At 43.9% G+C, this 25153-nt stretch overlaps 1 protein-coding gene across 4 annotated transcripts in view; it reads left to right on the forward strand.

Annotated features, from left to right (window-relative positions):
• LOC111148653 (adenylate kinase 7) overlaps positions 1-25153 on the forward strand; it is a 68761-nt gene that overhangs the window by 31062 nt on the left and 12546 nt on the right. For 3 of the 4 annotated variants that reach the window (XM_022505409.1, XM_022505410.1, XM_022505412.1), the window contains exons 5-12: positions 310-420; positions 10525-10605; positions 12860-12948; positions 13679-13769; positions 14820-14897; positions 15759-15908; positions 17240-17368; positions 18829-18958. In XM_022505409.1, the coding sequence (XP_022361117.1) occupies positions 310-420; positions 10525-10605; positions 12860-12948; positions 13679-13769; positions 14820-14897; positions 15759-15908; positions 17240-17368; positions 18829-18958 (859 nt within the window). The remainder of the gene's footprint in view (positions 1-309; positions 421-10524; positions 10606-12859; positions 12949-13678; positions 13770-14819; positions 14898-15758; positions 15909-17239; positions 17369-18828; positions 18959-25153) is intronic. The other variant, XM_022505411.1, reaches the window with a different exon arrangement.

The raw sequence follows: 25153 nt of genomic DNA on the forward strand, positions 1-25153 counted from the left end.
TACTTCTGAAACTAACAATCACTATGTTAATTGAATTTAAGTAAATTAAAAATTTTTTGAAAGGAATGGGTTATTTAATGTCTTTAAAAGAAAGACATTTAAATTTTTTCTTTTGCTTAAGGTAAGTGTAAGTGATAACATTTGGCTAGCTAAAACATTTTCAAGGGAGTTGAATCACTGGAAAAGTAAGTAATAGCTTTTCAGATGCTTTATTTGAGCTCTCCAGAACAGTCGAGCCAGCATTCCAGGCTTAGTAGTTTTACGTAGCTCTAAGCTCCATGCCCTGGTCTGGCTTTTTGTCTTCCATAGGATGATTCTGAGATTCCATTTACTGAAGAGGATTATCGAAGAAGAAAACACCATCCGAATTTTCTGGACCACATAAATGCTGAAAAAATGGTTCTCAAGTTTGGAAAGAATGTAAGTCTGGAACAGTAAAGCATGTAGAATGAGAGAAAGTCTGTCTGGGGGCGATGTTTGGTTCACACGGCCAGGGCCGGGCTGTTCCACGTGTAGGTCAATTCCTTACACATCTCTGTGTCTGGTCTCCTTATCCTCACGCCCACGATCTCTGAGCTTCAGGTTCCCCCCCCAAGATGCGCCGTTCTTGGGTTCTGGTCCTGATGTTGGTCAAGCCCACTAAGTTGACAGCCTTGTGTTAGGTCCCCAAGAGAGCACAAGCCTTCACCCACTGAAGTGTGGGTCAAGAGTCCCTTAGCCCAGAAGAGGCAAATAACTCAGAGTCAGTGTGGTGTGTGGGGGAGCACATTTCCCCTTTTTTCAGAATCTCATCTGTTTCTTATAGCAGAAAAGTACGTATTAACTTTGTCTCACAGATCCGGAGATGAGCCTCTCATAAGTTAAGTAACTAGCTCAAGGTCACATAAGTAGGATTTGCTGAGCACTGTCCCCGGCACTTCTTGGCCTGGTCTGATCCATTCTGTACAACCCCAGTGTTGTATACATACATAATTATGCCCATTTCACAGACGCGGGCGCTGTGGGAAAGAAGAGCCCCATGATAGAGCTGTGTCAACCTCAGATCCAGCAGACCGCAAAGACGACAGGGTTTACTTTTATTTTTTCTTGATTCCAAAGCTCCATCAGTCCATAGAGTTGACCTGGACATGGGCACGGCCACCTGTTACTAAGATAGACCTACGACTGGAAAACTGTAAACACCGACAGCTTCTTAGCCTTCTGGTGCAGCAAAATTGATCGTTTTGATACGTAGATATTGTAAAACCAGTTTGTTTCTTATCTTTTGTCAGAATGGATGATGGGAATGCCCTGGTGATGAATGAGTTTACTATATTTAAGAATTATCAAGAGTTTGCTCACTAAGTGCCAGGCCCTGTGCTAAATGTTTGGCTTCTGGTAGTTCATGAAATCCTTGTGTATCTCCTAGATAACTCTCAGACTCCTGTGAATCAAGGCCTGTTATCATCATTCACATTTAACTTATGTAGAACTTACACAGAACCCCCAAAACTCCAAAGGTTCCATCTACTACGTTTTCCCCACTGGCAGAGAACCCACAGAAGTGACATGTAATCATGGTGACACCTGGTGGTCTCAGAGGATATTACCATAGGAACTTTGTCCTCACCTTCTATCCTATTAAAACAAAAACAAACAAACAAAAAAATTTTTTTAACCTCTGGCAATACAAACACTGCAAGTATAAAATGTTTGAAGGAAATAACAGTGGGATTGAGAGTTCTAGCCCCTTTTCTACCCATTGATTGATGACCTTCTCTAAGTTATTAAAGTTTTGGAGTAAAATGATTAAAGGCGCTAGACGAGACAGGTCTAAATTTCTTCCAATTTCAAATCTTGTGAGTGTATTATTTTATTAAGATTAAGCATTGCCACAGATCAAGAATCCATGATTTCTTGATCATTTATGTTCAGTTATCTAGATGAGAACATATGGTCACGTACACACAAATAATTGATGTGACTGATAAAGTGGAGAATCTTACCATTTTAATATCTGTTTTCTTATAAAAACATGAAATTTGTTTCATGATCTAAATAAAACTTTATTTTAAAAATACATTTTTTGTGGGGCATCTGGGTGGCTCAGTCGGTCAACTCTTAATCTCAGCTCAGGTCTTGATCTCAGGGTTGTGGGTTCAAGCCCCAAACTAGTGGGGTCCTTATCTGGTTTTGGAATCAAGATCATGCTGGTCTCATAGAATGAGTTTGGAAGTTTTCCCTCTGTTTCTATTTTTTGGAATTTGAGAAGAATTAATATTATCTCTTCTTTAAATATTTGGTAAAATTCCCCTAGGAAGCCATCTTGCCCTGGACTGTTGTTTGTTGGGAGATTTTTGATGACTGATTCAATTTCTTTGCTTGTTATGGGTCTGTTCAAATTTTCTATTTCTTCCTGTTTCAGTTTTGATAGTTTGTATGTTTCTAGAAATTTATCCATTTCTTCCAGATTGCCCAGTTTGTTGACATGTAATTTTTCATAATATTCTCTTACAATTGTTTGTATTTCTGTGATGTTGGTTGTGATCTCTCCTCTTTCATTCATCATTTTTTTTTGTTGGGTCCTTTTATTCTTTTGATAAGTCTGGCTAGGGGGTTATCAATTTTATTAAGTCTTTCAAAAATCAAGCTCTCAGTTTCATTGATCTGTTCTACTGGTTTTGTATCTATATCATTTATTGCCATTCTAGTTTTTATTATTTCCCCTCTTATGCTGGCTTTAGGCTTTATTTGCAGTTCCCTTTTCTAGCTCCTTTAGGTGTACAGTTAGCTTGTATATTTGAGACATTTTTTACTGGCCTTTATTGCTCTATACTTCCCTCTTAGGACTGCCTTTCCTGCATCCCAAAGATTTTGGACTGTTGTGTTTTCATTTTCATTTGCCTCCATGTATTTTTTTATTTCTTTTTTGATTTCCTGGTTAACCCATTCATTCTTTAGTATGATGTTCTTTAACTTCCATGTATTTGTGGTCTTTCCAACTTTTTTTTTTTTTTTTGCAGTTGACTTCAGATTTCATAATGCTGTGGTCTGAAAATATGCATGGTATGATCTCAATCTTTGTTTGTTGAGGGCTGATTTGTGACCCACTATGTGATCTATTCTAGAGAATGTTCCATGTGCACTCAAAAAGAATGTGTGTTCTGCTACTTTAGATGAAATACTCTGAATATATCTGTTAAGTCCATCGGGTCCAGTGTATCATTCAAAGCCATTGTTTTCTTGTTGATTTTCTGCTTATGTGATCTGTCCATTGCTGTAAGGTATTAAAGAGCCCTACTATTTTGGTATTATTATCAATGCATTTCTTTAAGTTTGTTATTAATTGATTTATGTATCTGGCTGCTCCCAAGTTGGGGGCATAAATATTTATAATTGTTAGATCTTCCTGTTGGATAGACCCCTTAATTATGATATAGTGTCCTTATTCATCTCTTATTACAGTCTTTGGTTTAAAATCTAGTTTGTCTGATGTAAGTATGGCTACTCAGGCTTTCTTTTGATGCTCATTAACATGATAGATGATTCTTCACCCTCTCACTTTCAATCTGGATGTGTCTTTAGCTCCAAAATGAGTCTCCTATGAGCAGCGTATAGATGGGTCTTGTTTGTTTGTTTTTATTCATTCTGATACCCTGTGTCTTTTGATTAGAGCATTTAGTCCATTTATAGTTAGAGTAATTATTTTTTTTAAAGATTTTATTTATTTATTTGACACAGAGAGAGAGAGAGATCACAAGTAGGCAGAGAGGCAGGCAGAGAGAGAGGGGGAAGCAGGTTCCCAGCCGAGCAGACAGCCTGACACAGGCCTGGTTTAGTGGTCGTGAAATCCTTTAGTTTTTGTTTGTCTGGGAAGCTCTTCATCTTTCCTTCTATTCTGAATGACAGCCTTGCTGGATAAAGTATTCTTGGCCGCATATTTTTCTCCTCCAGCAGGTTGAACATATTTTGCTCCAGGTTTCTGTGGAGAGATCTGCTACTAATCTGATTTGTCTTCCCTAGCAGGTTAGTGCTTTCTTTTCCCTTGCTGCTCTCAGGATTCTTTCCTTTTTTAAAGATTAATCTGATTTATAAGAGAAAGAGAGAGAGAGACAGTACATGATCACCCAGAGGGAGAGGGAGCAGGAGAAGCAGACTCCCAGGACCCTGCAATCATGACCTGAGCCAAAGGGAGACAGTTAACTGACTGAGCCACCCAGGTATCCCAGGATTCTTTCCTTATCTCTCTATTTTGCAGACTTTACTATGATATGTCTTGGTGTTGGCCAGCTTTTGTTGAATTTGATGGGAGCTCTCTGTGCGTCCTGGATTTGGATGTCTGTGTCCTTCCTCAGATTAGGGAAGTCTTCAGCTATAATTTGCTCAAACAAACCTTCTGTCCCTTTTTCTCTCTCTCCATCTTCTGGGACTCCCATGATACGAATGTTACTACACTTTATGGAGTTGCTGAGTTTCCTAAGTCTACATTCATGATCCAGTACTTTTTTCCCCTCTTCTTTTGACCTTCATCATTTTCCTTAAATTTTACCATCTGCATCACTTATTTGTTCCTCTGCTTCTTTCATCCTTGTTGTCTTTGCATCCAGCCAGTTTTGCATCTTGGTTACAGCATTTCTTATTTTGACCTGACTAGTTTTTTAGTTCTTTTATCTCTTCAGTGTCTTCTATGCTTTTCTCAAGCCCAGCAGGTATCCTTGTAATTGTTATTTTAAATTCTGGCTTGGGCATATTACTTACATCTGTTTTGATTAGATCTCTGGCCATGACCTCATCATGTCCTTTCTTGTGGCATGAATTCCTCCGTCTTGTCGTTTTGTCTAGGTTACTGGTGTGTGCACTTGTCTGATGTATGTGTGTGTGTGTGTTAGGAAAGCCTGTTATAGTTCCTGCTCCTGAGAGTAATGTCTATATTAAGAAGAGTCCTATACTGTCCAGGACCTGGGGCTTCAGCAAGCGTCTCAGGGTGTGCACTGTGTTGTTGTGTTTTCGCTGCTCCTTCCCTGAGGTCAGTCTTCTGCAGGGTTTGGACTTCATCCACAGTGTGGACGTTTTAACTAGGTGTGTTTTTGGTTTGCTTGTTAGGAGACTAGATCCTGTTTTCCATAGAGTTGAATCTTTGCAGCAATCTTGGTCAGTAGACTTGGTGTGAGCGAGGGGTGTGTGCTGGTCCTCTCAGGAAGCGTCCTGCTGCACTGGTTCTTAGGCTGACTTGTCCTAGTAAGATGCACCTGCTAGGTGCAGGGGGGTGGGGCTTGGCCTAATCAGCTCCAGGCTCCACAAGGGGGCAGGGGCACTGTGTTGCTCAATGATGTCTGTCCTTGCTGGTGGGAATAGGACATAATAATGGCATCACCGCTCTCTCTCATCCCCAGACAGGGGAGTTTGCTCCCACCACTATTCAGGAAGCCCCACAAAAGAATCATCTCCCCTCTTGTTTCCCTGGCTTCCATGAGATCTCTGGCCTCACCCTGTCTGTGTCCAAGCTATCTACCTGCCAGGCAGCACAGTACTCCTCTATGTTTTATCTGGGGTACACAGCTGGGTTTCAAAACTCCACATCTTAGGCACCTGGTGCACAGGGACCTGTGCTGATCCTCTGGGGGAAGGGTTTTCCCGTGCTGTGGCCAGTGCTGGTTTGTCCCAGAACAGTAGTCACACAACCATGCAGCAGTTTGAGGTTTATAGCACAACAAAAAGCCAGCACCATGATATACTGCCCTCAGCAGGTGTCTCTGTTCCTATGCAAATGACCAAGGCAGCATGTTGATGCCTGCCAGCATTTTTGTCCCTGGAGAGGCAGTGCCACCACTTCATTCTGAAATGCACTCCAAGAAGGGGAGCACTGCCTCTCCCAGTGCAATCCGGGGGATACTCAGACACACTGCCCGCTCCCTCCTTCCATGCAGGAGTGCTGCTATGACCACCAGGTTCCACCCCGCAATGGTGCAGACTTCTAAAACTTCAGACTTTGGTTCCAGTGCTTGTAAAAACTTGCAGTAATCAGCCACTGTAGTTGTCCCAATCCGTGGTTTGCAGGAAGTGTTTCTCTTGGGCAATCCCCCCACACGCTGCTTTCTTTCTGTTTCTCTCTCTCTCTCCTCTTTCCAAGATCAGGGCTCCCTCCCTTCTGCAGTACTTATGATTCTTTTCTTCCTGGAATCATGTCTCTGCACCTCCTACCTTCCATAATGTGGCTTCTTTTCTCTCTAGTTCTGCAGTTTGTTCTCTCAGCATTCAGATTGATTTCTTGGGTGTTCAGAATGGCGTGATATTTATCTAGCTGTGTTGGGGGGTGAGGCAAGCATAGGGACCCCCTGCTGCTCCTCCATCTTAACTCCTCCTCCAGTGTCACCTTTTTTTGTCCATTTATCACTGAATTGCTTTTTAGTCAGAGGATGTGGTGTGGGTGGTGGCAATTCTGTAGTTTTTGATGAGATGCTTTGCTCCATAGTACACAGCCAGCGTTGTTTTTATTTTAAATTCCTTACGGACTTGAAAAACCCGTGTTTTTCAAACCTGTGTGCAATTTCCATTATGTCTCCTTAGGTCAAGTTTCTTTCTTTCTTTCTTTTTTTTTTTTTTTTAAGATTTTATTTATTTGACAGACAGAGATCACAAGTAGGCAGAGAGGCAGGCGTGGGGGGAGGCTGAGCAGAGAGCCTGATGCGGGACTCAATCCGAGGACTCTGAGATCATGACCTGAGCCGAAGGCAGAGGCTTTAACCCACTGAGCCACCCAGGCACCCCTAGGTCAAGTTTCTTAATGGTGTTTTGCATCTCTTACTAGTTTGGGGGTCTCCTGAATCTGTCAATTACTAAGAAGGGGTATACTAAAAAAATCTCCCACTATGGAGTAAACGTATCCATATCTTCTTGAAATTATTTTAGATCTTTGCTTTGTTCATTTCAAGGCACAGTCTTATAACCCCTTCACAGTGTTACACATTGTCAGAATGAAACTATAAAATCATGTGTTTTTTCTTAACATTGGGAGCAGGCTAATATCTTAGCCATTTCTGCAGATTTCCGGACCATTCTTGGGTATTAATGAAATCTTTTCTAGCTCTCACAAAGGCTCAGACAGGTTTAATACTAAAGTCATGAGTCTAGGGGCGCCTGGGTGGCTTAGTCGGTTGAGCGTTACCTTCAGCTCAGGTCATGATCCCAGGATCTTGGGATTGAGCCCTGTGCTGGGCTCCCTGCTCAGCCGGAAGTCTGTTTCTTCCTCTCCCACTCCCACTGCTTGTATTCCCTCTCTCGCTATCTCTCTCTCTGTGTTGAAATAAATAAATAAAATCTTTAAAAAAAACATAAAAATAAAGTCATGAGTCTATCATGAAATTTTCAACTTCTCTTCTGCCAGCTTAGCCTGATTCAGGCTCACATGAATGCAGGAGGGAGGGAGGCTAAGACGTGATCAACTCTCCTCCTCTCTCCACCTTAGTCAGCTCCCTTCTCTCCTGTTCTCTGTTCCTTGCTCTACCACCTGCCTGTTCTTTTTTTTTTTTTTAAGAGTTTATCTATTTGTCAGAGAGAGAGAGAGCACAAGAAGGAAGAGCAGCAGGCAGAGGGAGAAGCAGGCTCCCTGCTGAGCAATGAACCTGATGCGGGACTCGATCCCAGGACCCTGGGATCATGACCTGAGCCAAAGGCAGAAGCTTAACCAACTGAGCTACCCAGGCTCTCCCCACCACATCCACCACCACCTGCCTATTCTTTGTCATCATCATCACTGTCCTGATCATCCTGTTCTTTTCTTTTGTTTCCAATTTCTTAATTTTTCATCATTATAACCATATTTATTTCATAATCTCTACTAATTTATTTTCTAAAGGCATTGCAAGTCTGATTTCACTCATCGTGGATTGTTCCCTCATCAGTTTTATAATTTTGGCTTGTGAGCTCATCTTTAGTAAGGTCTTTTAGTACAAAGTTTCTATTAGTAAGTATTAGTAGCATATTTTCTTGTGATTTCGGGAACTCCAATTGTAAAAGTAAACCTGTTATTTGGCATGGATTTTTAGAAATAGCATCTCTTTAAATTGTCAATATCCATTTCTTTATCCATCACCCCTAAAAACCTCAGGTAAATGAATTCTCAGGGAAAAGTGAGCCAAGTGCACTTTATATCGAAGTGTAAAGTATATCTTCCAAAAGTGTTGCTATAAAAGTCTCAGGTATATTCAGGGGTCGGACGCCTCCAGGAGTCATTATGGTCAGTGCAAAATGGGAATCACAGAGAGACTATGCCTTACGGTTTGTAATTGGCTTGCTAGTCAAAGCTGTGCCCTCAAACCAGCACCCACGTGCTACAAGGAGGTCACCACCCTTGCCTCAGCTGTTGTCCTTTTACTGGGGCTTTAAAGGACAGGGGAGGTTCCTGGGGGCAGAGTGGGGGTGGGGGGAGCCAGGTAGAGGGAACTTTGTATTTGCCTTTTTGAGGTGCCCGAGAGTCTCACTGCCTAAAATGCTTTTTATGTCAATTTTTGGTTCTGGAATCCCTGGATTAAGCAGGTAATTTGAATGTGAACGACAAACCATTGAGAAGTATAGGGCCAAGGTTAAAATTCTTCAGGGAACCTTGGCTTAGGTTTGACGCAATTCCTTTTCACCTTCTTTTCTAGTTCACTCTTTTGTTGTGGATGAACCTTTCATATTGTGGCCCAACTCCTAACCACCAAATCCAGTGCTTTGTCTCCTCTACCTGCATGTATTTGTAAATGCACACACCTAGATTATGAGAACCTTTGACTTCCCAGGGCACCCACACTGTCCACTCTTCTCCACTCTTGTTTTCACTTCTGTTTTCTTTTATGTCCTTGAGAATTCTACCATCCTAGAAGGATACTAGTGACATTTTACTTGGCATTTCTAGCTGTTTGAATTAGGAGGTTTTAGGTTTTTATAACCCACCATGGATTACCTGGAGCAGAAGAGAGACTCATTTTCCTGATAAAGGTTCCCAATTCTAACTTGTGTGCTCGTGCCCTCTGGGAGGGGTTTTCCACAACACCAAGTAATTCTTGGGCACCTGCCAGGTGTTTTATATTTCAACTCAATTCTGACACTTATCTTCCTAGAGGTAGCATCAGATCCCACAGATTTAGGGCTCAGTCCTATGAGATTGTCCCCCACTTGCCTCACCAGTTGTGTTGTGTGGTGGTTGAGCACAACCATCAAAAAAGAATTCTTGAGACCTTGTATGGTACAACTTAGTAAATTTATTTAAGTAGCACAGGGATAGAACCTGTGGGCAGAAAGGGCTGTACTTTTGCTGTAGGAAGCTGGTAAGTTGTCCGCATAGTGTTCAGGGAGTGGGAGGCATGCAGGGTGTATGAGATCATAAACGTTTTCTTGAATTTCTACTTGTAAAACTACTTTTGCAATATTTCTCTGGTGCTTACCATTCAGTTCCATATTAACCATCCGTGAAATACGTGGGCAGTCATGAGACCCTTGAAGAATAGCACAACTAGGGGGCATCTGAGCAGCTCAGCTGGTTAAGCTCTTAGCTCAGGCTTGATCTCAGGATTGTAAGTTCAAGACCTCTGTTGGGCGTGGAGCCTACTTTAAAAAAAAAGAAAGAAAGAAAGAAAAAAGAATGTAGCAACCAGTACATATTTGATCCTTACCAAAACTATGCAGGCTAGGTCAGCCTCCTGGGCTGAAGGTGGACATTTTTCTGCTTTTATCCCTCATCAGTGGCAAGCTCAAGCTGTCATATGTGCTTCTGACCAACCTTTACAGGTTGGAGGGTCCCATAACCCCTCCTACCTCTCCAAGCCTTGGATTTGATTAGTTTGTTAAGAGTGGCTTACAGAATTCCGAGAAACATTTTACTTACTAGATTACCAGTTTATTATAAAAGAGTATAACTCAGGAATAGCCAGATAGAAGAGATGCTCAGGGCAAGGTTTGGGGAAAGGCATGGAGCTTTTCTGTTTTCCCCAAATCTCCACACGTTCAACAACCTAGAAGCTCTCCAGACCTTCTCCTTCTGCATTTTTATGGAGGTTTCATAATGTTTGAGTAAATCATTGGCTGTCATCTCCACCCCACCCCACCCCTCCCTGGATATGGTGGGGAAGTTGAAAGTGGGCAATCATTCACATCTTGGGTTGGATCTCAAAGCCACCTGATTAACATAACAAAGGACACTTTTATTACTCTGCTTGGCCATTCCCATAGTTCTGGGAACTCATGCCAGATATAGAGATGAAGACCAAATATATATTTCTTATTATGAATCACAATATCACACCTTATATTGTGGCCTGTTACTTAAAAACTCCCTGTGTATGTCCACCTCCCCTCCTGGGTACGTAAAGATCATCCTGGAAGGACCCATTTTTATATCTTCACAGATAATTATCTTTGGCTTTCATTTAATTAAAAGTCCCAAATAAATTTCAGTAGTGGTCAGAAGCATTCAATGTCTTCCATTCATTTTAACCACTAAAATAATCTGGTTCAGTATGATTAATAATACTGAATTTAGCTTTTTTCCTCTCCTCTATCTACTAGACCAAAAAATTCACAACTTACGTGGTTGCTGCTGGACTTCAATATGGAGTGGAAGGAGGCATCTTACATTATTTTTTTAAGGTATGACTTTTCAGTGACTATGAGGGTTTTTAGAAAAGCATTTTACAGTAAGGTTATTCAGTTTGAAGTTTTTTTTCTTTTTCTATTTTTCTTTCCTGTATGATGACCATTCTCAGAGCAATGAGGAAAAAGATGGCTCTCCCTTCATCCATGAGACAGACACTGATGCCTACCATATTCCAGAAACTGTTGTCAATTCTGGGACTCTGATACTGTGATAATAAAGTCCTTGCATTGGTGGAACTTGCATCCCAGTGGGATGGAGGAGAGTGAGAGATACGAACCCAATTAGCCAGGACACATAGAGTATTTCAGATGTTGAAAAACAGGATGGAAAGCAACAAAAAGAGAAAGAAAGAGAACCAGCGGTAGGGTTGGGAGGTTGTATCTTGAATGTGATGGTCAGGGAAGGCCTTTCTCATAATATGACATTTGAGCAGAAAGTGATAAGGGAGCTGGCTACTTTGCCTTCTGGAGGAATGGTGGTAGGAACTGTAAGAGCAAAGACCTGAGGGAGAAATTTGCAGCTTGTGTTAAGGAACAGCACATAGAAGACTGTAGCCAAAGTAGAGGAGAAGGGTAGGTGATGAAGTCCGTTTGTCCTTGTCCTTTCTCAGCTGCTCCTCAGCTACATGGCCACTGAATGTTGGCTTTCTTAGGTTCCTGCCCCAGACCTTCTTGCCTTTTTTTTTTTTAAGATTTATTTATTTATTTGAGAGAGAAAGCAAGTGCACAATTGGGAGGGGCAGAGGGAGAAGGAGAGAGAGAATCTCAAGCAGACTCCGCACTATGTGTGGAGCCCAACACAGGGCTCGATCTCACGACCCTGAGATGATGAGATGAAACCAGGAGTCGGACACTTAACTGACTTCGCCAACCAGGTGGCCCCCCTCTTGTCTTCCCTATCTGCACTCTTCTCCTGGGTTGCTCTGTCCATTCCCGTGACTGGTGCCCAACGACTCTCAAACATCAGTTTCTCCAGCAGGGCTTGCTCCTGAGTCCTAGCTCTGTGAATCTAGCTGCCTGTTCAAGCACCTCACTTGGAAAGTTTCACAAACCTAAATTCTACCTACAGTTATCCTCAAACCTTCTGTTCTTCCAAGACCCCATCTCAGAAAATGGGACCTTCCACCCAGCTGCACCAAACCAGAATCCAACTCTTCCCTCGTTCTCATCCATCACAAAATCCCCCAGTACTATAGGGCCAACCTCCTCAGTATCTCCTTCTCTCCCACCGCACTCCCCCCACCCCAGCCACAGGCTAGGTAGGGTGGACATCTCTTGTTCGCCCAACTGTCCCGGTCTCCACCTCCGCATTTAGACTCTTACTTCCCGTCGTTCCTTTGCAAGGCAACAGAAGCAAATTTAATGATGCCACTTCACTGTTTAGAACCCTTCAATGGTTTCCAAAAGTCTGAAATATCTTACAAGATCCAGTGGTCTGCTGTGGCTGCCACCCCTATTTCACTCTTTAAAAGCAATATAAAATAATCTAGTACCTGACAGCTCAACAGTATCCAGACTGTCTGTTTCTTTTTTTAAAGATGTTATTTATTCATTTGTCAGAGTGAGAGGGAGAGAGAGAGAGCACAAGCAAGGGGAACAGCAGGCAGAAAAACATGCTTCCTGCTGACCAAGGAGCCTGATGTGGGATTTGATCCCAGGATCCTGGGATCATGACCCGAGCAGAAGGCAGCTGCTTAACTGACTGAGCCACCCAGGCCACCTCAGACTATCTATTTCTTCACTGAAATACCTTAAATGTGGGGAAAGGACAAGGGTTTGCACTTTGAAGATCAGGGTTCAGATCCAGGCACAGTAGTCACTGAGTCTCCAATGGTTTATCTACTAAGCATTTCATCTTTGAACTGATCATAATTACCCCTAACCCATGGGAGCAATTTTAGACTTTCATTCTCATTTCTGTGTGTATGTGAGAGGATGGAAGGTATCAGGCATGTGAAAGCATTTCCTTTCTGTGTAGACACCACACAGATGATGACTGAAGATAGCCCACCAGACTGTAGATTTCCTGAAAAGTATCTCAGCCTAGGTTACACGTTCCGGTTTCTCTTAATAGGATTTGATCAGCAACTAAATCTCATCAGAACTCATTTTCAAAACATCCCCTTTAGGCGATGACATCATCAGACCCCTGGGTCTTTTAGATGCCCAAAGGTCTTTTGGATGGCTGTGCGTGAGCTCTAATAGTTACATACAACCAGGGGGAAATACACTTTTGCTTTTCTTTCAGATAGCTTGGTTGGGTGAGGTCCCTGCATTACCGGTGTTTGGAGATGGAACAAATGTAATTCCAGCCATTCATGTTCTTGATCTAGCAGGGTGAGTGTTCTCCTAGAGCTGGGACTTCCCCGGAGGTAATTGACTAATGTGTTTGTGTTTCAGTGAACACTTAGTAAGCGCTTGCCAAGAGCTAAGACCCTTACATGTGTCACTGTATCCATTCTTCATGACCACCCTATGCACAAGGTCTGGTCATTATCTCTGTTTTGGCATCTGGTGGCATAATGTCCACCATCTGAAAGTGCCAGGAAAGCCCATAGCGCAGTCTTCACCCAGAGGTAGTCTGTCCTAAACGTCAGAAGTCACGAATCACCCAGGGTAGGAAATCGTACTCCCCACCCCCAATCTGGCCCCACTGCCTCTTACGGCCTGCAGCTCCCCTAAAACAGCCACGGCTTCTCCAGATCTGTGTCTGACTCTGTGGACGCCCCTCCCCAAAGCTCTGTTGAGAGACTCCCAGGAGCTGCCCAGGTGAGCAGACTTCACGGACTGAAGTCCTACTGGAGGTCAGGGGCTCTTTGCATGGCACTGGGTGAAGCTGGAGCTGGATGGATCAGGCTTGGAATCATGGCATTTCTACTTTCCCTGTGACTCTTCAGCCTGAGGCACGTTCCTTCACCTTCCTGGCTTCCATGACTGTCCCACCTATGACTGAGTTGGAAGTGGAGTGAGATACTGCCTGGCCCTGGGGGCGGTGGTTGGTTCACTCTACTTGACTCCATCTTTCTTGCTTTCTTCCCTGATGATGGTTTTTCCTGGTGGGCTGCAGAGTGATACAGAACATCATAGACCACGTGCCGAAGCTCCATTACCTGGTTGCTGTGGACGAGTCTGTCCATACCCTGGAAGACTTGGTCAAGGTACAGCCGTTCCATCTCACCCTTGCTTGCATTTCTTTTTCTTTTCTTTCTTTTTTTTTTTTTAAAGATTTTATTTATTTATTTGATAGAGAGAGAGATCACAAGTAGACAGAGAGGTAGGCGGGGGGTGGGGTGGGGTGGGGAGGAAGGCTCCCCGCTGAGCGGAGAGCCAGATGCGGGGCTCGAGCCCAGCACCTTGAGATCATGACCTGAGCTGAAGGCAGTGGCCCAACCCACTGAGCCACCCAGGCACCCCTCACACTTGCTTGCATTTCTTAAACTGTTTTACCCCCTAAAGTATAGCAATGGAGTCGGCTATGCTAACAAGACTGGGGACTCCCCAGATGGAATATCCTTAAAACCAAAGTTACCGTCGGCATCTGCAGTGTATGTGTTGGGAAATTTACAGGCAAGATGGCCTTTCTCCAGTCTGTGCACCAAAGGGAGCAGGAGGGGCCACTGTGGGACCAAGACACACACACACAGGGGGTTACTAAAATATGTCCTGGATACTTGCCTCAAAGTACTTATAGGGTCAGATTCCCCAGACCTACTGGCAGCTTGCAGGGATTCTAGGTCTGTGGGGGCTGTCTCTCCAATCCAGGCCACTGGCCACCTTGTAGCCCAGCTAGCACAGTGCGTGTGGCTTTCCCCTGACCACCTCCTACTCATCTTTAACATTCTGCTCAGATTTAATCCTCAGAAAACCTCCCTGCCTCCTTCCCACCTCTTGCGTGGGTCAGGCGCCTCTTTTCCCAGCATCCCCTCTGCAAGACGCAGTTTGCATAATTAATCATCTGTGTACTAGGCTGCCTCCCCTGACTGAAAGCCCTTGGAGGGCCTTTTCTCCTCTCTGTCTGCAGTCTCTGGCTTGCAGTGGTGAATGTTGGATATTTGCAAAACAGATGAATCAGTGCATGCCTTCAGGGCACTCCCCCTCTGTTTAGGAAAAAAAAAAAAAAGTATTCCCTTAAGTTGACATTCATTTGAGAAATCTTGTATTAAAATCTTACAGGCAAACCAAATAGTATTTCTATTTTTCTCTAACAGTGCATCAGTAAAAATACTGGCCCTGGGAAAATCCAGAAAATACCCAAAGAAAATGCTTTCCTAACCAAGGACTTAACAGTGAGTAGATACGAGATTCTTTTCCTAAATGTATTGGTTCTTGAGGGATTTGGAGTCCAAATACCTGGGTTCCAGGTTTATCTTTGCTCCTCCTGCACAGCTAAACATTTTATTACCCTAAAGCAGTTTCCCCTTATCTTCTGAGAGCTTCTGTTTTCTTTTCTGAAAAACGCTCAGGGGTCCCGCTCAGAAAACGTATTTGAAAACTGTTTGATACGTAAGTGCTTTACAGACACTGGGTGTCCTTCTCTTTGGCCTCTTTGTGTAATACAGACAGGAACCTGGGATTTCTGATTCCATTGTAACAGAAACCTACACAGCTTTAGTCAGTAGTGTGCCCTTTGAACTTGCTTTAGGACGTAGTTATTTTATTATTTTGTTATATTTTTTTAGGAATAAATTGCATCTAAATACTACCTTTGAGAATGTTTCTGGAAGGACAGATATCACTGGTTGTCTCTCGGGAGCAGGGCCAAGTGGGTGGTGATGGAGATCAAAAAGAATGCTTTCCTCTCTACTTTTTCTTTTGGATTTTGAGCCAAGGGATTGCACCATTCAAAAAATAATACAATTATAGTTTGGAAAAAAGATACCTTACACTGGGACTTCCGGCATCGTCCTACTCTGAGCTGTTTGTCTAAGAGCCAGGATGCTGCCTGTCCCCAGCACGGAGGTGGGAAGATTTAGAATTCTCATAGGAAGACCACAGGGGGCGCTCTGTCAACACCGAGTGCCGCCATTGACTTCCATGTTTGGGGACTGTATAATTTTTTTTCTTTAATCACGGTGATTTTGGTCTGTTATAACTGTCAGAATGAAAGAAAAGTCAAGTCAAATCTCTAATATTCCTTTATCTCTTAGCAAGAGTGTCTTGACCATTTACTGGTGAATTTGAGAATGGAAGCCCTTTTTGTGAAGGAGAATTTTAACATTCGGTGGGTTGCCCAAACAGGATTTGTGGAAAATATCAACAATATCCTCAAAGAGTACAAGCAAAGCAGAGGATTATTGGTAACTATAACAATTTCCTGTTTCGATTCCCTGTTTTAAATTCTGATTTAAGCAAAGTAAATCAAACTTTTAGTATAATCACGCTAATGAAAGTATTCTCTTTTTCGTATGTCCCAATTTCTAAAATCAAGTTCTTTTAAAAATTTTAATCCAGGGACGCCTGGGTGGCTCAGTTGGTTAAGCAGCTGCCTTTGGCTCAGGTCATGATCCCAGCGTCCTGGGATCGAGTCCCACATCAGGCTCCTTGCTTGGCAGGGAGCCTGCTTCTCCCTCTGTCTCTGCCTGCCATTCTGTCTGCCTGTGCTTGCTCTCTCTCCCTCTCTCTCTGACAAAAAAAAAAAAAAAAAAAAAGTAAAGTATGATTAAAGACCCAGTCAGTTCAGAAATAATACTCATGAGGCAATAATCTCAGCCCTCTCACACTGGACCAGAAATTCTATGTCTTTGTTTTCTTTGTAAGAGTAATACGACTCATATGTGGAATTTAAGAAATGAAACAGATGAACATAGGGGAAGGGAAGGAAAAATAAAATAAGATGAAATCGGAAGGAGAGAAAAACTGTGAAAGACTCTTAACTTTAGGAAACAAACTGAGGGTTGCTGGAGGGGAGGTGGGTGGGGGGCTGGGGGTAACTGGGTGACGGGCATTAGGAGGGCGTGGGATGTAATGAGCACTGGGTGTTATATACAACTGATGAATCACTGACCTCTACCTCAGAAACTAATAATATACGATATGTTAATTAAGTTGAATTTTAAGTAAAAAAATCTTTAAAAAGTAATATGATAGTGTATACTACTCAAGTACTTTGTTCTTTAGTACTTTTAGTACTTTTGTGTAATCCTTGAGTACTTGAGTCCTTTAGTTCTTCAGGATACTGTATGTTAGTTAAATTGAATTTTAAATAAAAAAGTTTTAAAAAGGAGTAATATGATAGTTTGTAATGCTCAAGTACTTTGTCCTTTAGTTCTTTTCAGTACTTTGTTTTTAGTATTTTAGTACTTCTAGTACTTCTAGTATGTCCAGAGCACATGTCGTTGAGCATTGTGGCCCCATGGTCGGTCAATGCACGTAGTAGATGCTCACTAAGTACCTGCTAAGCAGAATGAACAGGAAGGGCCGCTGCCTGATGGGGGGGGCAGCGCTGTGAGGACGAAGTGGCCCTGACCACAGAGGCCGGTCGTGGAGGAAGTGACTCCGGAGGCTTGGCAGAAGAGTCAGGCTGCAGGACCCCGAGACGTTCAGGAAAGGGCCCCCCTCGAAGTAAAGAACACTGTCAAGCCATAGAGTGTCCACAGCTCACCGGCCGGTCCTTGTTCTCCTTTTGCAGCCGATCAAGATCTGCATTCTGGGTCCTCCCGCTGTGGGGAAGTCCAGTATCGCCGAAGCCTTGGCCAAGCACTACAAGCTGCATCACATTAAACTGAAGGATGTCATCTCTGAAGCCATAGCGAAACTGGTAACATTTCTAACTGCTTCACTGGGAATTTTTATATCTCAAAAGTGCTTTCCTTAGTCTCATAATAAGGAGGCTGCAAATTTTACATGGCATCCTGCAAAGAGATTTGTTATTTTCATTGGAGTTTCTTGTTGGCCCCAGTCATGAAAACAGAGCCTCCCACAGGATGTTCCTCTGTGAGATGGTAGTGCCCTTCATGATGCCCTTGAAATCTAGTCTGTCTCCAGCTGTGGCTAAGACATGTATCTTGTATTCTCTCTGTCTACTGGAACATTTTCAGGTTTGGGGGGAGGTTGTTTGTTTGTTTTTAAGTAGGCTCCACTCCCAGCGTGGGGTCCAACGCAGGGTCTGAACTCACCAGCCTGAGATCAAGACCTGAGCTGAGATCAAGAGTTGGAAGCTTAACTGACTAAATCACCTAGGCACCCCCATTTTATTTTTAGGTTTTTTTTTTTCCATCTTAATGTGTGTTTCTCAGGGTATTATCAGACTATTTATGAACTGCTTTAAAAAGAAAGAGACTACTGGAGTGCCTTCATGGCTCTGTTGGTTAAGCTTCCGACTCCTGATTTTGGCTCAGGTCATGATCTCAGGGTTGTGACATCAAGCCCCTCATTGGGTTCCACACTGGGCGTGGAACCTGCTTAAGATTCTCTGTCTCTCTCTCATTCTGGCCCTCCCTGCCTTGTGTACACACACACTTTCTCTTAACAAAAGAGAAACTATTTTCTTAGAAAAAAAAAGAAAAACTATTTTGTTAGAGCAATTTTAGGTTCATAACAAAACTGAGAGGTAGGTACAGAAATTTTCTGTACATCCCCTACCCTTTGCGAGCATAAGCGGCCGTGTTATCAACATGCCCACCAGAATGGTTCCATCAGTTACAACTGGTGAACCCACACGGATACTTCGTTAAGACCCAAAGGCCACCCTTTGCTTTAAACTTTGTTCTTGGTGTTACACATCCTATGGGTTTTGACAAATGTAGAATGACACATACTCACCATCACAGTATCACACAGAGTAGTTTTACTGCCCTAGAAATCCTCTGTGCTCTGCCTATTCATCTCACCCTCCCCTCAGCGAACTGCTTTTTATCATTTCTTTGAAAATGGTAGCAACTATGGTATATTTCCTTAAATGATTACTAGAAGTCTGAATTTCTACAAAATGTGTTTCCTTCAAGTAAGATACAACCTGACATCTAGAAAAGGGTTGACTCTTAAGCAGTTCTGGTGTTAACACAGACATGGATTCTTCTCCTAAAATAGAGTGAGAAAAACCTTGAGGCTCTCAGCCGTCTCTGTAGATACACGCATCCTGACGACTTCCACAATGACCACGGGTGAGCGTGTTCCCTCCTTGGACACCAGCCTTTTCCAGGATCACCCGCCAGACGATTTGCGAGTAGCAGATCCATGCGGGGCGTCATCCAATTTGAGTATCCCTGTGGTGTGTAGGAGGCGATTGTCACACCTAAGGATGAAGGGGAAGATGAAGAAGAAGGGGAGGAGGAGGAAGAGGAGGAGAATGTGGAAGATGCCCAGGAGCTCTTGGATGGCATCAAGGAAAGCATGGAGCAAAATGCAGGTAGTGCGCAAGGCCGGGGGCTGCTCTTGTTGACAGGCTTTGTGTCCTCGTTATAAAAGACTACTTGTTTGCTATTTCAAGTCCAGAAAATATAACAAAGAAATTTCAATCATAATCTCATCCACCCCAGCGGGGAAAAAAATCACCATTAATATTTTGGTGACTATCTGATCATAGGATGGGAAAGAACTTCCTGAGTTAATAATAATGAAAGACCGAGGGCGCCTGGGTGGCTCAGTCGTTAAGCGTCTGCCTTTGGCTCAGGTCATGATCCCTGGGTCCTGAGATCAAGTCCCATATTGGGCTCCCTGCTCAGTGGGGAGCCCGCTTCTCCTTCTATCTACTGCTCCCCCTGCTTGTGCTCTCTCTCTCTCTCTCTCTCTCTCTCACTGTCTGTCAAATGAATAAAGTCTTAAGAAAAAGAAATTTGGAAAATGATAATAAAAGACCAAATGTATACTTATAAATATTTTATACACATCAAAAATCACTAATTAAAAAGCAAAGGACAAACCAGGAAAAGATATTTGCCACTAAGTCAGCACTAAAATAATGAAGACTTAATATCCTTAATATATAAAATGCTCAGGCAAACTAATAAGAAAACCATTAAGTCCTTATTAGAAAAAAGAGATGGATGACATGGAGCCATAACACATGCAGGAACAAATACAAATAAATGGAAAAATACCCTTACTCATTTGGTAACTTTAACCAGTTTGTTGAACAGACTCACTGGAGTGAGGGGTCACTTTAAACACAGACTCTGGACTCATTCTTTCTCCACTCTTGGACAGTTTCAGGCTGGTTCCTTTGCAACTCCTAGATAGTAAGTAAGTCGTCTCTTTGTTTGTTCATGCTTTAAGAAGTCCGTTCCAATCAAATAATTGCAAGGTGTGTTTTGAACTTAGATGTTTCCCAGGGATCTTGCTACTTGGCAGAAATGAGTGTAATTTATTCGGAAACTGACACCACTTCATTTTGATTTAAGTAGACAGTCGAGATCCTCCATCAAGCTGGTTTTACTGGTATCATCTATAGACTAGGCCAGTATGTGACCACTGGACTCGGATCCATTGGAGTTTCTCCCCTCACTAACCTCTCAAGCCCGTTTGGCTTCTTTCTGCTTACCTCCTCCTCTCCTCTCTTTGCTGGTGGCCATTTCTGATCCCCCAGGGTTGGGCTGGGCATGTGGGAAGCAGGGAGGAAGGAAGGACAGAGGCGTAAGCCGGTCCTGGGTCCTGGGTGACAGATGGCTCCTTCCTGCTTTTGCCCTTCACACACCCTCCCACTGAGGACTTCCCGCTGCATTCCTTGGGGCACAGCTCTTGACTGCCCTGCCCATTTCTGGTCTTTGGGTGGTCCTCTCCCCAGCCACTCATCTTCATGGGTTCTAGTCCCTCCATGCCTCCCTCTGAAGATATCTCTCCCCCTCCTCTCGCCCCATGCCGCTCCAGTCTGGTTCTTAGGGGCGGACATGGGTTTGTATGCCCACCATGGATGTCCACTTCAAGCAGGTAGCTGATTCGCTGTGTCTTGGTTTCTGTTTTGGTATGGGCTGGGCCAGGAGGAAATGGAATTTAGAATCCCAGAGATGTCCCAGAGGAAAAGGAAGAGACACAAAAAACCCTTTTTAAAAAATTTTTTGATTAAAAAAATTTTTTTATTATTTCTTTTAAAGGTTTTATTTATTTACTTGAGAGAGAGAGAGCGAGTACGCACAGAGGCAGAGGGAGAAGCAGGCTCCCTACTGAGCAGGGAGCCCAGTGTGGGGTTGCATCCCAGGACCCTGGGACCATGACCTGAGCCAAAGGCAGATGCTTAACCCACTGAGCCACCCAGGTGCCCCTATTATTATTATTATTATTTATTTTATTTTTTTTAGATTTTATTTATTCATTTGACAGAGATCACAAGTAGGCAGAGAGGCAGGCAGAGAGAGAGGGGGAAGCAGGCTCCCTGCCGAGCAGAGAGCCTGATGTGGGGCTCGATCCCAGGACCCTGGGATTATGACCCAAGCCGAGGGCAGAGGCTTAACCCACTGAGCCATCCAGGTGCCCCTATTAATTTTTTTTAATTAAGTAGGCTACACACCCAACGTAGGGCTTGAACTCATGACCCTGAGATCAAGCATCCCATGCTCAACTGACTAAGCCAGCCAGGTGACTCTTTTAAAAAAAAAATTTTTTTTTTAAGTCATTCCTGTGTCTGACATGATACGCAAACTTACGACCCTGAGATCAAGAGTAGCATGCTCCACTGACTGTAGAAAACCCAGTGTAGTACTTTGAGATAAAACACTGCCTCTGCCTCACGTAGGAGACACTTGGGAGCCGGTATGCAGCTTTCAGAGAGACTAACGGGGTCCTGGCTGCCACCGCTTGGGGGAGGGGAAACACCCCAAAATAAGACATTGTGTAGTGAGGACACCTGGGAAGGAAGTCTGGCAAGGCCGCATTAGAGGGCAGAGGGCTGGGATTGTAAGGACTGTACAGGTGTCCACGGCCCTGTGTGTATGCTTGGTAAGCCTGAGGGCTGGAGCCAGAGCAGGGCGCCGGGAGCCGTGAACAGCGCCGCCCCAAGAGCAGAGGATTCAGGCGAACAGGATGAGACAAAGCCTGGACGATATTTATTAGACAGAGACATGTCGTTGGGCTTTGCAAAAACCCAAAAGTCGTATCCAGAATGTGCATCGGGATGGTCTGAAGTCCCGACGGGGCTCTTGGCGGCCCCGGGGAGGTGAGCACACCCAACGGAATTTCCGTGCAGAGCTGAGGACAGTCGCGGTGCTGCTCAGATGCCACAAGGGCCTGTCCTTGGCAGCCGACTCTGTTCTCCCCCCAGATGCCAAGAGAGGCCACTGATGGGTCAGCAGCCTCTGCCTGGAGGGGCCCTGGAAGGGGACAGAGGAAGTGGCCCGCAGCCACCCACCGCCTTCCTACAAGACTGAATAGTTCATTCCGTCCCCTTTAACCTTAGGAAGGTTGTTTTTGTTTTGTTTTGTTTTCTTGTTTTGTTTTGTTTTCTCCCTCAAGTTTGTCCCCAAATCCTTCCTGTTCATATTTACCTGAATCTAGAATGTGGACCTTGATTGTGTGTGGACAAAACAAGACCTTTGAATTCCCTGCACAGACCTACCTAGAAATTTCACAGCCTGAGTGAGGACATAGAGGTCAGCTCGATTTTCCCCTCGCATGATCCAGTTTGTTAGTAAATGACTCTAACGATTCCGGTGAGACAAATTTCACAATCCCAGCGCAACAGGGCACCTCTGGGTGCCGAGAATTCCACTCCAGTCCCGACAATGCAGCTGGAATAGGGCCTTGGTTAAACCTGAATGCACCGGTCAGCGATTCTCTGTGCTCACTTTATGTTTTTCAAAAGCATTGTGGGATGATTGAAACAAGTTGGTTGGGTTCCGGGGTCATTGGACTAGTCTTTCAATTTTCTGTGGGTTTGAAAATAAAAATTAGGGGCGCCTGGGTGGCTCAGTAGGTTAAGCGTCTGCCTTTGGCTCAGGCATGATCACAGGGTCCGGGGATGGAGCCCCACATGGGGCTCCCTGCTCAGCGGGGAGTCTGCTTCTCCCTCTCCCTCTGCCTCTCCCATCTGCTTGTGCTCTCTCTCTCTCTCCCTCATATGAATACGTAAAATCTTAAAAAAAAAAAGAAAATAAAAATTGGGGGGAGAGGGAGGACGTATGTAACTGTATCAACTTCCTAGTGTCTACCCTCTGCATGGAGTATTTTAAAACCTTGGATGCACCTATTTTTGAGCCATGTTTTAGTAATTAGGAATATGGATTCATATTAGCATTTTTTAAAGATTTTATTTATTTACTGGCAGACACACAGCGAGAGAGAGAACACAAGCAGGGGGAGTGGGAGAGGGAGAAGCTAGCTCTCCACTGAGCAGGGAACCCGAAGTGGGGCTCAATCCCGGGACTCTGTGATCATGCCTGAGCCAAAGGCAGACGCTTAACCTACCAAGCCATCCAGGCGCCCCTCATACTAGCATTTTAAATATTACTTGAATGCGATAGACTTAAAATTAAAAAAAAAAAAAAAAAAAAGCAGGTATCAGTTTGAAGGCTGTCCAGGAGGGCCGTGTTCATTCATTTCAAAGCAGAAGTGACAGTCCTCTTCCAAGGAGCTCCACACTGCCAGGGTCGGGGTGTATCTCTGGGAGGTCAGAGTTCTCTAGAGAGAGCCCCCTGGGCCTGGCCCTTTGTGTGCTCACATGCCGTAATTATCAGAAACTGCGGCTAGAGGTCCCTTCTCGAATACTGAACATTTCCGCTCTGAAGCAGACGGAGCGAATGGTAAAGCTGGGGCTGGAATCAAGGGAAGGTTGCCTGGAGGGGCTGAAGCCTGGTTTCTGAATATAGATGTGCGTTTGCCTCAGCGACAGAACCTTCGGAAATCAGAAATAGACTGCTTAGATAAAACTCGTCTTTGAATTTTGCTGAATCCCTCGACACTTTACTTGGCTCTGTTTCTTTGCATCACTGTGAACCTTACTGAGAAACAATGTCAGATCATTTCGAGGAATTTCATTATGCAAATTAACACCTTCGATTTTCTTTTCTTTTCTTTTCTTTTTTTTTTTGTCTCAGCCCTAACATTTAAATTTCTGAAAGACACAATTAGTTTTGAATCAGTTACTGCTTAAATGAGTTATGTGTCAATGATAGAAGAAAGAAGAGGTGTTTCAATGACATCATTTTATTGTCATTAATACAGTGATTAAAAATAGCAGGGGCGCCTGGGTGGCTCAGTGGGTTAAGCTGCTGCCTTCAGCTCAGGTCATGATCCCAGGGTCCTGGGATCGAGTCCCGCATTGGGGGGGGGGGTCTCTGCTCAGCAGGGAGCCTGCTTCCCCGCCCCCCACCGCCTGCCTGCCTCTCTGCCTACTTGTGATCTCTGTACTTGTGATCTCTGTCTGTCAAATAAATAAATAAATAAATAAATAAATAAATAATAGCAAAAACCTGGATGCTAGGGTGGCTCAGTCCGTTAAGCGTGTGACTCTCGATTTTGGCTTAGGTCATGATCTCAGGGTTGTGAGATGGTGCCCCGTGTCTGAGCTGCTTAAGATTGCCCCTGGGGGACCTAGGGGGCTCAGTCAGGTAATCGTTTGCCTTTGGCTCAGTCAGGATCCCAGCACCCTGGGATTGAGTGAGTAGGGCTCCTTGCTCAGCTGGGGGGTCTGCTTCTGCCACTCCCCCTGCTTGTGTTCGCTTGCTGTCTGTCAAATAAATAAACAAAATCTTAAAAAAAAAATTATCTCCCACTCTCTTTAAAACAAAATTTAAAAAAGAGAGAGGGAGACCAAAACTATTTTATATCGTAGACCCACTGATAAACTAAAAGTATGGTGTGACCCTAGAAAGGGCTTTGTAGATCAGTCACTCAAAGTTGCCAAACCCACGATGTGGTAATGCCCACATCAGTAATGTAAGGGCAGCGCCAGGTCTCAGAAACATTAGCCGTCTGATGATTGCGATAGAGTAACACGTGACTGTCACAGGGAAGCTGCATCATTTGATCCTTCAACCATTGTGGCAGTTTTAGAACAAACTTCTCCATCCTCAGCGATGCCACGCACCGCGGGAACCGGGCGTCCAAGGCTCCGGAGGGAACTGTGTAGTAGGGCCAAGGTCGTGAATGCAGATTTGGAGAGACCCGGGTAGGGAGGGCGTTGGTTCCTGCAGCTTTAAAGAGAACCGTGCCTTTGAGAGTTAGATCAAGCTCGATCTTTATTTTTTAATTTATTTCTTACTTTCTATTTTTAAGTAATCTCTACACCCAACGTGGGCTTCGAACTCACCACCCCAAGATCAGTTGCATGCTCTACCGACTGAGCCAGTCAGGGACCCCAAGCTTGATTTTGTTCCGATGCAGCAAATATTTATTATTGTTATTACATTATTAATCAGTCGTGTGTTAATAACACATGTGAATTCTATCTCACTTAACTCTTATAGCACAAACATTTATTGCTATGTATTAAGGCTATTATTACCATGTCTTAAGGCTAGAAGGCAACGTATGAAGGCGTAATATCAAAACAGAATTGAGTGAACCCTGCTGGCACACGGGAACACACGTTCCACTTCACCCAGAAGTTGTGACATCACCCAGAAGAAAATTTGGGAATTGCAGACATCAGCATTTGTTTCTGTTCTTTATTGCA

Source organism: Enhydra lutris, unplaced genomic scaffold (assembly GCF_002288905.1).
Source record: "Enhydra lutris kenyoni isolate GAN:26980312 unplaced genomic scaffold, ASM228890v2 scaffoldscaffold20, whole genome shotgun sequence".
NCBI classification, from domain to species: Eukaryota; Metazoa; Chordata; class Mammalia; order Carnivora; family Mustelidae; genus Enhydra; species Enhydra lutris.